General features: G+C 48.0%; 1 protein-coding gene across 1 annotated transcript in view; it reads left to right on the top strand.

Moving 5' to 3' along the window:
* Positions 1-956: 956 nt before the first annotated feature.
* COL1A2 (collagen type I alpha 2 chain) overlaps positions 957-12887 on the top strand; it is a 54565-nt gene continuing 42634 nt past the window's right edge. The window contains exons 1-5 of the mRNA XM_069648575.1: positions 957-1158; positions 1988-1992; positions 5669-5704; positions 7459-7551; positions 9995-10048. Coding sequence (XP_069504676.1) covers positions 1089-1158; positions 1988-1992; positions 5669-5704; positions 7459-7551; positions 9995-10048 — 258 coding nt within the window. The 5' untranslated portion in view covers positions 957-1088. The remainder of the gene's footprint in view (positions 1159-1987; positions 1993-5668; positions 5705-7458; positions 7552-9994; positions 10049-12887) is intronic.

Here is a 12887-nt window from a genome sequence, read left to right as displayed (position 1 = left end):
AAACGTAATATGTAATTGTTTCTCTAACACCGTTTAGCAGTGATCTTCAAACTGTGGGGCTGGGGTCTGAAGTGTGTGTGTGAGGGGGGGGTATTCCAAATGGGGGTACGGTGGCTGATTGTTATAGGAAATATAAGCATAGGGCGGCTGGCAGCGACATTTTGACTCAAGGGGGACCAGGCATAAAACAGTTTGAATACCACTGCCTTATAGGTTTACATTCATGACTGCAATATGTGCGAACATGTTGGTGCGAGAACAGTTTTGTAGCCACTGTGATAAGTTTTAGCTTGAAAGTGTGAGGGGCCATTTCCTCTCACCTGCGTAGTTTCGTGTTAAAGGGGGCGCACGTGTATGGGCTTAATTTTCGGAATGGTGCCACTGCCGCTGGTCCCCAGAAAACATCTCTCGTCCTAGGTGTGCCCTCTCCTAGTGAAACTGGGAGGGGGGCACGAGCGGGGCAAAGCGTGCCTTGCCGGGGAAACAAGAACCCCGTGTTTGAAATGCCACAGGTTCAAGGGAAGGTCGGGTACCCTGCCCTTGAGATGGCGAGCACCTGCGCACGGGGCAGGGCGAGGCACTGGACCTGGTGCCCGCCGCTGCAGCAGTACCTGGACAGCTCCCGCTCTGCCAGGACTGCCCGTCTTTGCCCCCACGACACCCACACACAGACACACACACAGAGCCAGAAAAGAAAGGGAGCAGGTTTGCCTTTTTAAGCTTCAAAGTGTCCACGTCCTCAAAAAGAATGGAACTAATTTAACAGGCTGCCTTCGTCACCAGGGGCCTTTTGTTGCCAGGGAGGCAGGAGATAAGGAGCACATGACCCCGCGGAGCGGAGTCTGGGCGGGCGCGGAGCGCGTCTGCTGCGCGGCCATTGGTCTGCGCGCGCGCCATGACAGGCGGCCCAGGGAACCTCCTGCCATATAAAGGGGGCCGGCGGCGCCCTACTAGTTTAGCATCACGGGCGGCAGGTTTCTGCTAAGTTTGGAGTTACCCATCACCAGTACTGTATGCCTGCAGCCCCCAGGTCCTACTAACCAGCCCGGCTCTGCGTCACAAGGAGTCTGCATGTCTAGCCTCTAGACATGCTCAGCTTTGTGGATACACGGATCGTGTTGCTGCTCGCAGTAACGTCCTCCCTCGCAACATGTCAATGTAAGTGATTTCGGCTTTCTTCTGCGGGACCCCAGGCTCGGCTGTCTGGATGCATGGTGCTAGGGGGGCCACAGAAACACTCAAGTGTGTGGAGCACTCAGGCGGAGCCCCCCATCCCGGCAGCATCCCCGGGATGTAACCGTGAAATGCACTTTTCCACCGTTTTAAAGACGTGTGGAGCGCATCTGTGTATATATAATAACTAGTTAAGATGCAACGATTCTATTTGTCAGTCAGGGCTGGGGGTGTTTTGTAGATACATCATTAACGACAAATAATTATTCATTAATGTATTCCAAATAATGCAAACTTCACTTTGGGGAAACTTTCGGGGAACGCCTGCCCCGCCTTAGCAGAAAACAAAAGCTTCCATTTCCAGCTGTACTTGCAGGGCGTTGGTTGGACCACTTTCAATCTAACGGCGCTCGCGCGCCCTCTTGTGGAGGCAACTGCAATGCCAGATTCCGGCCATTATTCTCCAAGAGGGCGCGGAGGCTATTCTTTTTACACAAGTTTGAGCATGTGTTTGGGCAGGGTGTCGTTAATGTGAATAATGCCAAGGACATTGAAGGCACACAGGGGCAAATAAAAGTGCCTTTTTTTTTTTACAATATTGCAGAATGTAACATTTGAGAGGGGAAGAAAATGATCTTTGTAAACGGGTGCATAATCCATTCTGAGCGCGAGTTGTGTCCTGTGGCAGCAGGAACGGCGCGCGTTTTCTGTACTGGCATGCGTGCAATGCGCTCGCACATTTATCCTTGACAGCAGCGCCCCTTGCCGCCACCATTGGGTACAGTAGGCAGCGCTTCGGCGGTTTTGCAGAAAGCAGAAGTGGGACATTGTGTTTTGAGATGTGTATTTGTGGTGCAACAGTAAATATTCGCAATTGCTCTGATGTCTACTTCTGTTTTGGTTGCAACACACCCGGCGCTGCTTTCATTCAGATCACGGGCCTGTATTAAAACGAGAGTTTGAAGAATGAATTAGAACATCTGTGCTAAAGCCCAGAGATACATTTGATTATTTGATGCGCATTGCACTGGTCGCAAAGCTTTGCGATTCTCCACTCCCACCCCACCCCCCCCCACCCCCCCTCACCCTCCCCACCCCCCCTCACCCTCTCCTCGGCGCGTTGAAGGCTTTCCACGGGGGTGCGAGGTTCTTTAAATGTGGATCACGCGTAATGCTTTTAATAGAAAATATAGGCAGTTATAGATTGTGGGGGGGGTGAAGGGAGTTCAGGGAGGGGCATTGCTCCCTTTGAAATCAGTTCAAGCATCAGCCACATGAGATGTAATGCCACTGCGTGTAGAGCCAGGTGTCCGCGAGACGCATGCGCTGCTGGGAAGGGCCTGGGCTGTTCTAGTGAGGTGTGGGAGGTTTCAGAAAGGTAGGCTTGTTCAATGGAATTGTAGACGTCATTGCTTGTCTTGACCGATGGGCTCCCATGGGCCTCCATGGGGTTATATATTAGACTTGGTTTTGGCTTGATGTTTGTTGAGTTTTAAACGTCGTGTAGACGGGGGCTTTAAGTGTCTAACACAGCTGATGTGGCACGTGCTTGAACTGATTTCAAAGGGGGCAATACGTGTACTATTCTGATCTATTGCAATGGTGACTACAGCTGCCAGCCAAACATTTTAAATACCGGTGCATGGAACTTTGCCTCCCTCTCCTGGCCATTTCACGTCACGACAGGTCATCCTTTTTTTCTACTGGACAGAAAGGTCACCAGGGTAATGTACATCACACGCCTGGCCGGAAGGAAGCTCGCAGAACGGCCCACATCAGCTCTTTAGTAAAAACTCCCATCCGGTATCATTAATGGAGGAGGAGTGAAAGAGTAGAGGCCGCCCCGAGAAAGCCAACTCACCCACCCACACCCACGTCAGCTGTGTTGTTAGCTCTGCGCATGCCACCCCATCCTGCCCACGTCTCCCTTTCTACATCCCTCATCATGACCCTCCTCTCATTACCACAGATTAGGCAGTAGCATGTATGGATGGATATTCTAGCCATACAGTGCACACACAAGAGGTGTGGCCTTATGTTACTGTATGTGTACATTATATATCATATATGTATATGTACACACACACCTATATATATATATATATATATATATATATATATATATATATATATATATTTATATATATAAATATATATATATATATATCGCTTCTCTCCCTCGCCCTCTCTACTCTTCCCTCTCTCTCTCGCACACACACACAGTTTCATTTAACTATATACACATTCATAGTCAAGCAGACCCACACACTATTTACCTATATAGACCTATAGAGTTGGGTATTGTTGTGCCTTTATGTGCACTGTACACATATAGGTGTGCAGTTACACATACACAAATGCACCCCCACACAAACCCACTCAGACACACAGGAAGCACACGCCCTATGTAACTATATACGCATGCGTAGTTAGCTATGGGTGTGTGTATTATAGACATATAACTGTAGAGTCACACACACACTAGCATGTATTTGGGGGGGGCACCTAGGGGCCTATGCATTGATTTGAAGCAGCAGGCTGGATCTAGGAGCTAAACACACGCAGGAATGTGTGCCACCTGTGACTGGCACAGTTGGCAGAGACGGCTACATCTTGTCTGTGTATACTCTCTCCTTGAACAGAAGACCCTGTTGCCAGTTTCTCTTTCCATGAGCAGTCCCATGGCGAGTTATGCTCCAGAAAGGGGGTGGGGGGATGTGTGCCTTTCACCGAGGCATCTCTGACTGCCAGGCCTCCTTTAAACCGACCCCCAACCCTGACCCCCGTCCCCCCAGCGCTTATTTACCAACCTTCAAAGCGGACCATTGCTTGGGTATACTCACCTGTAGCTCGGCTGGCATCTCGTGTGCGCATAATAAGCACAGGCGAGTATAGGCGCACGCATGTGAGCGCAGGGTGCTGTAGGCAAACACATGTGACGCAGGCGCTGCTGTAGGTAAACGCATATGGGCGCAGGGTGCTATAGGCACACGCTTGTGAGCGCAGGGTCCCGTGCGCGAGGAGCAGGCACTTACCTACATGAGTTGCTATATCCCGTAAACTGCATTTTCATTGTTTGTTTAAAACCTGTCAATTTATTTAATTCAGTCTGTGTAGATTAAACGAATTCAAAGCACTGGTATGATGTTTCTGTTCTAAGCACACCGTGTGTCATGCTTGCTGTATCCACATTCATGTATTGCAATGTCTCATGCGTGCGGTGCATGTACACACAGCGCTCGCCCATAGGTCTTGCGAGGAACAGAGGCCACGATATTTTGTTTATACGCTGTTTTTTTCTTTCTCTTTCTTTCCATGTACCTTCTAAAGATAACTATGAGGTCAGTACCATTCCCTGTCCATCTTCTTGTGATTATTGAGGGTAAAGGGGGAAGGGGAGGGAGGGGGACGCCGGCCTGCATGATTTCATGGCGGACGCCATTTTAAAACCACCTGATTTGCCGGCCTCATGGGAATGTCCGCAGATGTGCCCTCCCCAACTTCCTGGATGGGCTGGTCCTCCTGGGCACAGCGATATAAGGGGGGCGCTGAGGGCAGAGGGCTGAAGGGATGGCAGCCATGGTAGGAGGCAGAGGAGCACCCCCCTCAGCGAGTGGTCTAGGAACCTGTTGGCTTCTAACGAGGATTATGGCGGAGATCAGGTGCGATCAGTTTTACGGGCTGCACTTTTGGGGAGCTGTATCCAGAGACAATGGGCTGTAGTTTGGGGGTGAACATGAGCATAGTGTCTGTGAGAGTACTGTTGAAACTTGTGGTAGCTTTTTCCATGTTATGAACCAGTAGCGAGACGTGGACTGTACTGCACAATTTTGTCTTTATTAGAAACAAATGCGTTAAAAGTTAACCGTTACTGTTTTCCAAAGTGATATGTGTATTCCCTGAACGCAGACAGAGTAATTCCAGGTGTGTCTTTACACCAACTAATGTGTGTTTTTTTGTATTCTTGATTTTCTCTTGTCCAGGCCAATAGGGTAAGCATACTCTCCTTTAGAATTAACGTTCGATGTTGTCCGTGTGATTGTACGCAGTATATATGGTAGCACTATGGTTGAACAGTGAATGCAATCTGCTGTAATAACAGAGGGTGTGGACAGACGGACGAGCGTGGCTGTGCTTTTGGAAGGTTGTAATGTAGGGTAGGGTCCAGTGTTACTGGCCTGGCAGTTTCCGCAGCAGAGGTTAGCATCACGCAGCGTGCCGTTTAACACGTGTTAATTAAGTGTACGGAGGCCGGCTGTGACTTGCTTAGGAGCGCACACGGCCTCAGAATATGTGTGCATATGTGTAACAACGAGCTGGCCATGGGTGCTGCATAACAAGAGTGTCTTCTTCGTGACATGGGAGGCAGCCAGTTTGATACGTGTTCTACCTGCATGGCCAGTGTCTAGTCGATCCCACTAACATCGACTGTTCTGGTGCTGTTCTCGAAGGATGTGTCGTACATGTCTAATGCACGCTTTCTGGTTTCCTGCAGGGGCCACGAGGATACAAAGGCCCACAGGGTGACCAGGTAAGGCCTTCCACTTGCTGCTCGCTGTCACTGCCTTCTTAAAGTGCTAGAGTGGAGGGGGTGTTGATAATGTGTGGGTCACTGGGAAAGCATGCACTCTTTCACTCGACCCTCCGTGGTTACTCGTTTGTGTACTACAATTCTCCTACATTTGTGTGCAGGCCCTACTCAGAGAGAAAGGCACGTGCTGCAATGTGTTTTTCTGTCTTGTTCCCCGGCGTATGAACAGCAAAGTGCAGGGGGAACATTCTTGTGTATGGAAACGCCAGCTAGGGTACAGTTTAAAGAGCAAATAGCAGTGTGTATTTGGTTGGGGAAATGGGGAAGTGTTTGGGGGCAGGTTAAGGGGATGATATTGCAAAAAAGGCATTGCTTTGTAGTGTCACAAAAGTGCTCCATTTTGTTCAGAGTGAGCTCATGTTTTTCCGAGCCGAGGGTGCTGGGTTGTGTTTCCTAGCAGAGTGTGCTGGGTTGCTTTCCCTAGCAGAGTGTGCTGGGTTGCTTTTCCTAGCGGAGTGTGCTGGGTTGCTTTCCCTAGCAGAGTGTGCTGGGTTGCTTTCCCTAGCAGAATGTGCTGGGTTGCTTTCCCTAGCAGAATGTGCTGGGTTGCTTTTCCTAGCAGAGGGTGCTGGGGTGTTTTTCCTAGCAGAGAGTGCTGGGTTGCTTTTCCTAGCACAGTGTTCTGGTTTCATTTCCCTAGCAGAGTGTGCTGGGTTGCTTTCCCTAGCAGAGTGTGCTGGGTTACTTTTCATAGCAGAGGGTACTGGGTTGCTTTTCATAGCAGAGGGTGCTGGGTTTCTTTCCCTAGCAGAGTGTGCTGGGTTGCTTTCCCTAGCAGAGGGCGCTGGGTTGCTTTTCCTAGCAGAGTGTACTGGGTTGCTTTGCGTAGCAGAGTGTACTGGGTGACTTCCCCTAGCAGAGTGTGCTGGTTTGCTTTTCCTAGCAAAGTGTGCTGCGGTGCTTTTCATAGCAGAGTGTGCTGGGGTGCTTTTCCTAGCAGAGGGTGCTGGGTTGCTTTTCCTAGCACATTGTGCTGGATTGCTTTCCCTAGCAGAGTGTGCTGGTTTGCTTTCCCTAGCACAGTGTGCTGGTTTGCTTTCCCTAGCACAGTGTGCTGGATTGCTTTTCCTAGCAGAGGGTGCTGGGTTACTTTCTCTATCAATGTGCTGGTTTGCTTTTCCTATCGCAGTGTGCTGGGTTGCTTTTCCTATCAGACTGTGCTAGGTTGCAAGTGAACATGCCAATGCTAGCTAGTCGATGGTATGCAGCTACATTATTTGTGTGGGTGTTAGATTTATGGCTGCACAGGCGCCACTATGCAGCTGTCTAACCGCCATGCATGAAAACCCAGGATTCTGGGCCTATATGGCAATGTATAAAACCACATGATAACATACCTGTGGCATGCATCTTCTTACTATGCATCTAAATGTAACCCCACACACTGCGAAGACAGTGCAAGTCTTTAGGGGAGGCCCACCCTTTTGCATTGTTTAAGTTGCATTGTGTCATGAAATGAAAAGCAACCCTCAAGCCTGTCTTTGTGTGTCTTGGTGAACACTGGGCTGACCCTCTGGGAGACTTGTCTCTGAAATGTGCATGATGTGAACGAAGCCGCCCCGTTCCATGATGTGTGAAAAGAGGAAAATGCATTATTATTTTGTACGTTTAATGATGTATTTAGTCCCGCAATTCTGGTTTTGGCTGAGATATGAAACTTTTGTTTAAAAAAACCCTCTTCTGTCTGTTTCTAGGGTCCACCAGGGGCACCAGGCAGAGATGGAGTAGATGGCCCACCCGGCCCAGCCGGCCCTCCTGGTCCTCCCGGCCCATCTGGTCTTGGAGGGGTAAGACATCCTAACTTTCTTATATGTGAAACTGCATGAATGCTGGGAGAAGGTGTACAGCAGCCGGTAGAGAGAGAAATAATAACCACTATGGGGAATGGCCGGGGCAGGAGCTCCGATATTACTCTGGGTCGCAAGCCATACCAAGCAGAGCCCAGGTTTCCATCTCAAAGCTTTACAGTAGTTGGAATGGAAGACACTCAAAGAAATAGATACACCACACAGCGTCGTGGTCGCGTCAAAGTGGAGTGTCCACATCACACAGTCACAAAACGGCAGCCACACATTTTCTCTAGTTTTGATTGGCTGATGGTTTCTCCTAAAAGCCACCTAGAACAATTATGGATATGAGTGACATCTGAACACGAACACCGATTAAAAGACAAACAATGCAAGAGGCCAGGGAAAGCATGGCGTGTGCTCGTTTTTTCAACACACGCAGGACTTTTTCCTTTTTTAAATTCCTGAATGATATGTGAAACTTAAGATGTCATCAGAACCAAGTTCTTCCAGCTATTATCAATCAGGCAGCCCCGTTGCACTCTTCTTCACAAGCTGCCCTCTGAATCCTGGTGATATGACATCAGAATGACTGCATGCCAGCATGCAAAGCTGGCCCCTTATTGCAGGGTCATGTGCCAAAGGTCAACATGCATCCCTTCTAGTAGTGCATGCAAGAAAGTCATGCGGTCAGATGCATGAAAAAGGCATGTAGTTGGCTGCACTAGAGCGCAGCCTGCACAGAGAACTACTCAATGTGATGACTGTTTTGGGCCTACCTGATCAGCTGGATGAGAACATCCTATATTTTGTTTTTCAATTCTGTGCCACACTGAGCTCGATCACAGACCAATAACATGACACCTCTGCATGAAAATGACAGCGTGCGTCATCACATGACCACGAATGGAAATATATGATGTTCTAAATCCAAATGTAGTGGGACAAACTCATTTCTTGGATTAGTGACATCCCTCGCGAACAGATGCAAATGCACTTGGCTCATTTCATTGCGTCTGCACCGCCGCAGTTGCTCACTAGAGTTCGGTGGATTTTATTGCTGCAAAGTTATATTTGGAGGGTTTGGGCTATTATCCAAATTCCCCAAATTGTCACATTTTTCAAACGTTCGTTCTGCTTGGAAAAACAGTTATCCCACAATAAAATCTGTACAAATCGATCATAATGTGTTCAAACCCATACATGAAGCAGATCGTTAGTGGTGTTCGATTGGAAGAAAAAAAAGCCACAGTGGGCATTTTCCTTGGTGAATCTCCTTGTTCCTCATTTCCTAGTAACATTGTTTAGATGATGGATGACCTGGTTAAACCCTGTTCCAGTATTCCAGCTTGTGGGTTACTTGGGGTCATCTTGGTCTTACACTTTTGGATTTGATTCTGTAAACCATCATTTTGTGCTTTTGAAGTTCGCATGGGCCTCCCAAACATGCAACTCTAGGTTTCAGCTGGGCAGGAAGGTCACCACGTTATTGTCACAGATCTCTCGACCCCCCCACCCCCCTGGGTGCTCCACTTGGTGTTTTGGCTTTCAGCCACAGGCAATCTGGACGCTGACATTCTAATCGTTGGTTCGTCAAACATTCTCACCTCTAAATATATAACATGCTCATTCTCGCAAATGTACCCACTTCCTTCTGGTTTCTCAATACTTTGGAACATGCAGAACATCCATGTTTCTTTGACTTGGGAAAAGGGTTTCTCCACCTACCATTCAAACTTTTCAAATCAATTACATCAATTCAAAAGACTTGATCTCGTCTATTTTCCATTTGACGTCAGTATGGTCTAGTCGTTGGCAGCCTAAGCCATCTTCTGAATGCCTCTGAACCAAGATAGCACACACACACACTCGCATGTCAATGCACCTGTTGGTATGGCTCTTCCGTTGCATGTCAGTAATCGTTAATCGCTGATAATCACATGCATCCACAAGTGCTGCTTGACCATCGCAGAATCACAATGGATTCCCAAAGTATCCCTGGTAATGGGTCCACCAGGGTGCATTGTACATGGCCATTCATAATTCCTGAACTGGATATGAGTGCTAGACATTCTTAATGCTGCCCTTTCCACTCTCTCTGATCATCTGTAAGGTCCACATTCTATTAAAGAAAAAAATCAGTGCAGAAGATACACTGTTCCCTCGGCCATGGTGCCAACCCCTCTGCCACTACTTAACCAAACACCGGTGATCCTCCATCTTAGGTTCCAGAAAGAGCTTGCCACAGGGCTGTTCACCCAGTAGTAAATATTGGAGCTGCTATCTCTGGGCCTCTCTCTCTCAATGTGTCTTTATGCAAAGTGCAGTGGCATACGAATGGTTTTGACATTCGAAACAGTAAACATAATATTTCATTTTATGTAACTAATAGTAAGGGGTCTATATGATATTAATTTAAATGCAATACTATTTTCTTTCCTAGAACTTTGCTGCTCAATATGACGGAGGCAAGTCAGATCCTGGACCAGGACCAATGGTAAGCAAGCGTTCTGTGAAGGCAAACCGGGTATTCATATTGCAAATTGTATCATTCAATCCCATTCCGAAATCTTCAGTGCAGGCAGGTGGAATGGCTAATTGCCTGCCTAAGCACCTTCCACGTGTTTAGTCTTTCATGAAATACTGGTATCTTTGATGCAGCTGACCTGAGTTATGGCATTGGGGCACAATGGGCTATGCCCAAAGCAGATGGTAGTGTTTGGATCCTGGAAGCAATGCCTCGTCAATCACTTCCACCCTGATTGTGCAGTTGCTGGTCAGAAGTGAGTGGTGTGCATTTACGGCTATGCCCACCCGGGTGCTACCCATGAGCCTCCGTCAGCAAGAGGCCATGACTGTCATTAAGATCCGTAGCCCTTCAAGAGATGTACACCGTGTCTGTGGACTGACGTCAGCTGTTGCTATCTGAAATGAGTCGGGGAACACGTTCGCCCCATGAATGCTAAAGAAGCTCATCCACTGTGAGTCCTTATGTATGCAGGCTTTACCCGGCTCCAGGTTCGGACTGCTAGGACTGGGAATACTCCCGAGTACAGCGCGCATACATCTGAGATGCACTACATAGCTATAGGCCTGACCTTTGTCTACAAATAGCTTGTTCTTTCAATATCCTATTAAAAGAGGACAATAAATCAACATCCGGTTTAAATGGCGGTACTCAGACCATTGACACTTTTAACTTATTGTTAGCAAAACTACCCATTTTCAGTCCTATATGCTTAGATCAGCACTATTCTCCCTGTACTCTAGAGTTTGTTTTAAAATGTCAAGTGCATTACTCAATTACATGCACATCAAGGCCACCAGGTCCTAGATCAGCAAAATGACAAAACGAGGCATATTCCGTACGGTTTCATGTCATTTCCACAAAGTAAATTACTTTGTGATCATTTACTTTGTGGAAATTACTTTGGAATGTTACTTCGAAATTGTTTTTTACGGGGGTACCCGTCCCAACCCCCTTTCCCCGTCATTAAAACCCCTTCCTCAAACCCCTCCCCACCCTCTTCTACCCTTTTACCCACAAACACATATACATTTCAAAGTAATTTCCACAAAATAAATTAACTTACTTTGTGGAAACAACGGGAGACCTTACATACAAATCCGACCAGTATTAATCACCCACCCAAAACCAATTTCCAAAGAAAGAAACCCTCAAATACGTATCCTTTCATGCAGAAAGAGCCCATAACTAGAACACCCAGCCCCCCAAACAGGAAACACACCTAGAACAGGAAACCCCTCCCTAGAAATATTCAAACCATCCCAGGGGTGGAACACCAACCCCACATACGCCAACCCATCCCAGCAGAAGAACGCCCACACTACAAACTTTCAGACCATCCCAAGGTTAGAGATCCCAAGCCCAGACCTCAAGCCTGCCCAGAAGAGGAATCCCCACCCCAGAAACAGCAAACACACCTAGAACAGGAAACCCCTCCCTAGAAATATTCAAACCATCCCAGGGGTGGAACACCAACCCCACATACGCCAACCCATCCCAGCAGAAGAACGCCCACACTACAAACTTTCAGACCATCCCAAGGTTAGAGATCCCAAACCCAGACCCCCAGCCTGCCCAGAAGAGGAATCCCCACCCCAGAAACAGCAAACACACCTAGAACAGGATGTCCCTCCCTAGAACTATTCAAACCATCCCAGGGGTGGAACACCAACCCCACATACGCCAACCCATCCCAGCAGAAGAACGCCCACACTACAAACTTTCAGACCATCCCAAGGTTAGAGATCCCAAGCCCAGACCCCCAGCCTGCCCAGAAGAGGAATCCCCACCACAGAAACACGAAGCACTGGTCCCACAGACACCCGAATCCCCACCTGCCCTTTCAGACCTCTAACACCACAAATTATTAAGGAGGTGCCAAGGGTTTCATATCTTTTGTATTATCTGAAACCTATAAACACGGGTGTGCGCTGTCCTAGCTTCAAGGCTCTTAAGGTGCACACAGTGATATTTCAATTAAACTTTTGCCAAAGAAGAACTCTTGAATGTGAAGAAATGCATATAGAGTGTGTGCGTATACAAGGCCTCATTCCTTCCATGTTAGTTGTTTACACTTTCTTTTGTGTTAGTGAAGAATTTCACGCCTTGCCAATTCGATAAGTGGCCATGTATTCGGAATGAAGCGGTGCCAAAAGAGAGGCGCTATTTAAACCTCAGGTGTTTGCAATGTACACTCCCAGTGAGTGCCATCATATATCTTAATAAACTAGTCAGTCAAATTAGATTATTCTGGCTCTGCTTGTTGGTATGGGGAAAATGGCCACACCAAGTGTGATCCCACAGCTCTGAAAGGTGTGCCAGCCATCGCTTCAAAGCTCACGTGACGGCGTGCGTGACGTGTGTGATCCACTGCTCGTACACGTCAAGTTGCAATGGCAGGGGCTGGGGTGAAAAGTCACTCTGTGATGCCTGCTCTCGGTTCCACAAGACGCCATTTCACTGGCGCAGAAAGCAATGGGTACTTTAACAAACCTCCTATCTATAATATAAGTCTGTTCTGTCGTCATCTCCACTGGCACTCCTGATACCCATGAGTCTGACATAGCGGCACAAGGCTCACCCTAGAGCCTCTGCTTTTAGGGATTGCTGTATGCAGCGTCAAGGACTGAGTGGAGGTTTGCTTGCTGGCCCAACCACTGCTCACAACGCCCCCTGGTAGAAGCAACACGTTTTCAAACTAAAAAAAAATCCACTCACGAACGTTCCTTGTGCTTGCCTACAGGCCAAGAAGTGGATTATTGTGAACAGGCATCGTCACGTGTTGACTGTGTGCACAGCACCACTGCTT

This window comes from Ambystoma mexicanum, chromosome 2q, assembly GCF_040938575.1.
Source record: "Ambystoma mexicanum isolate Mex_15411 chromosome 2q, UKY_AmexF1_1, whole genome shotgun sequence".
NCBI lineage: Eukaryota > Metazoa > Chordata > Amphibia > Caudata > Ambystomatidae > Ambystoma > Ambystoma mexicanum.
This window is presented reverse-complemented; position numbering and strand designations above follow the sequence as displayed.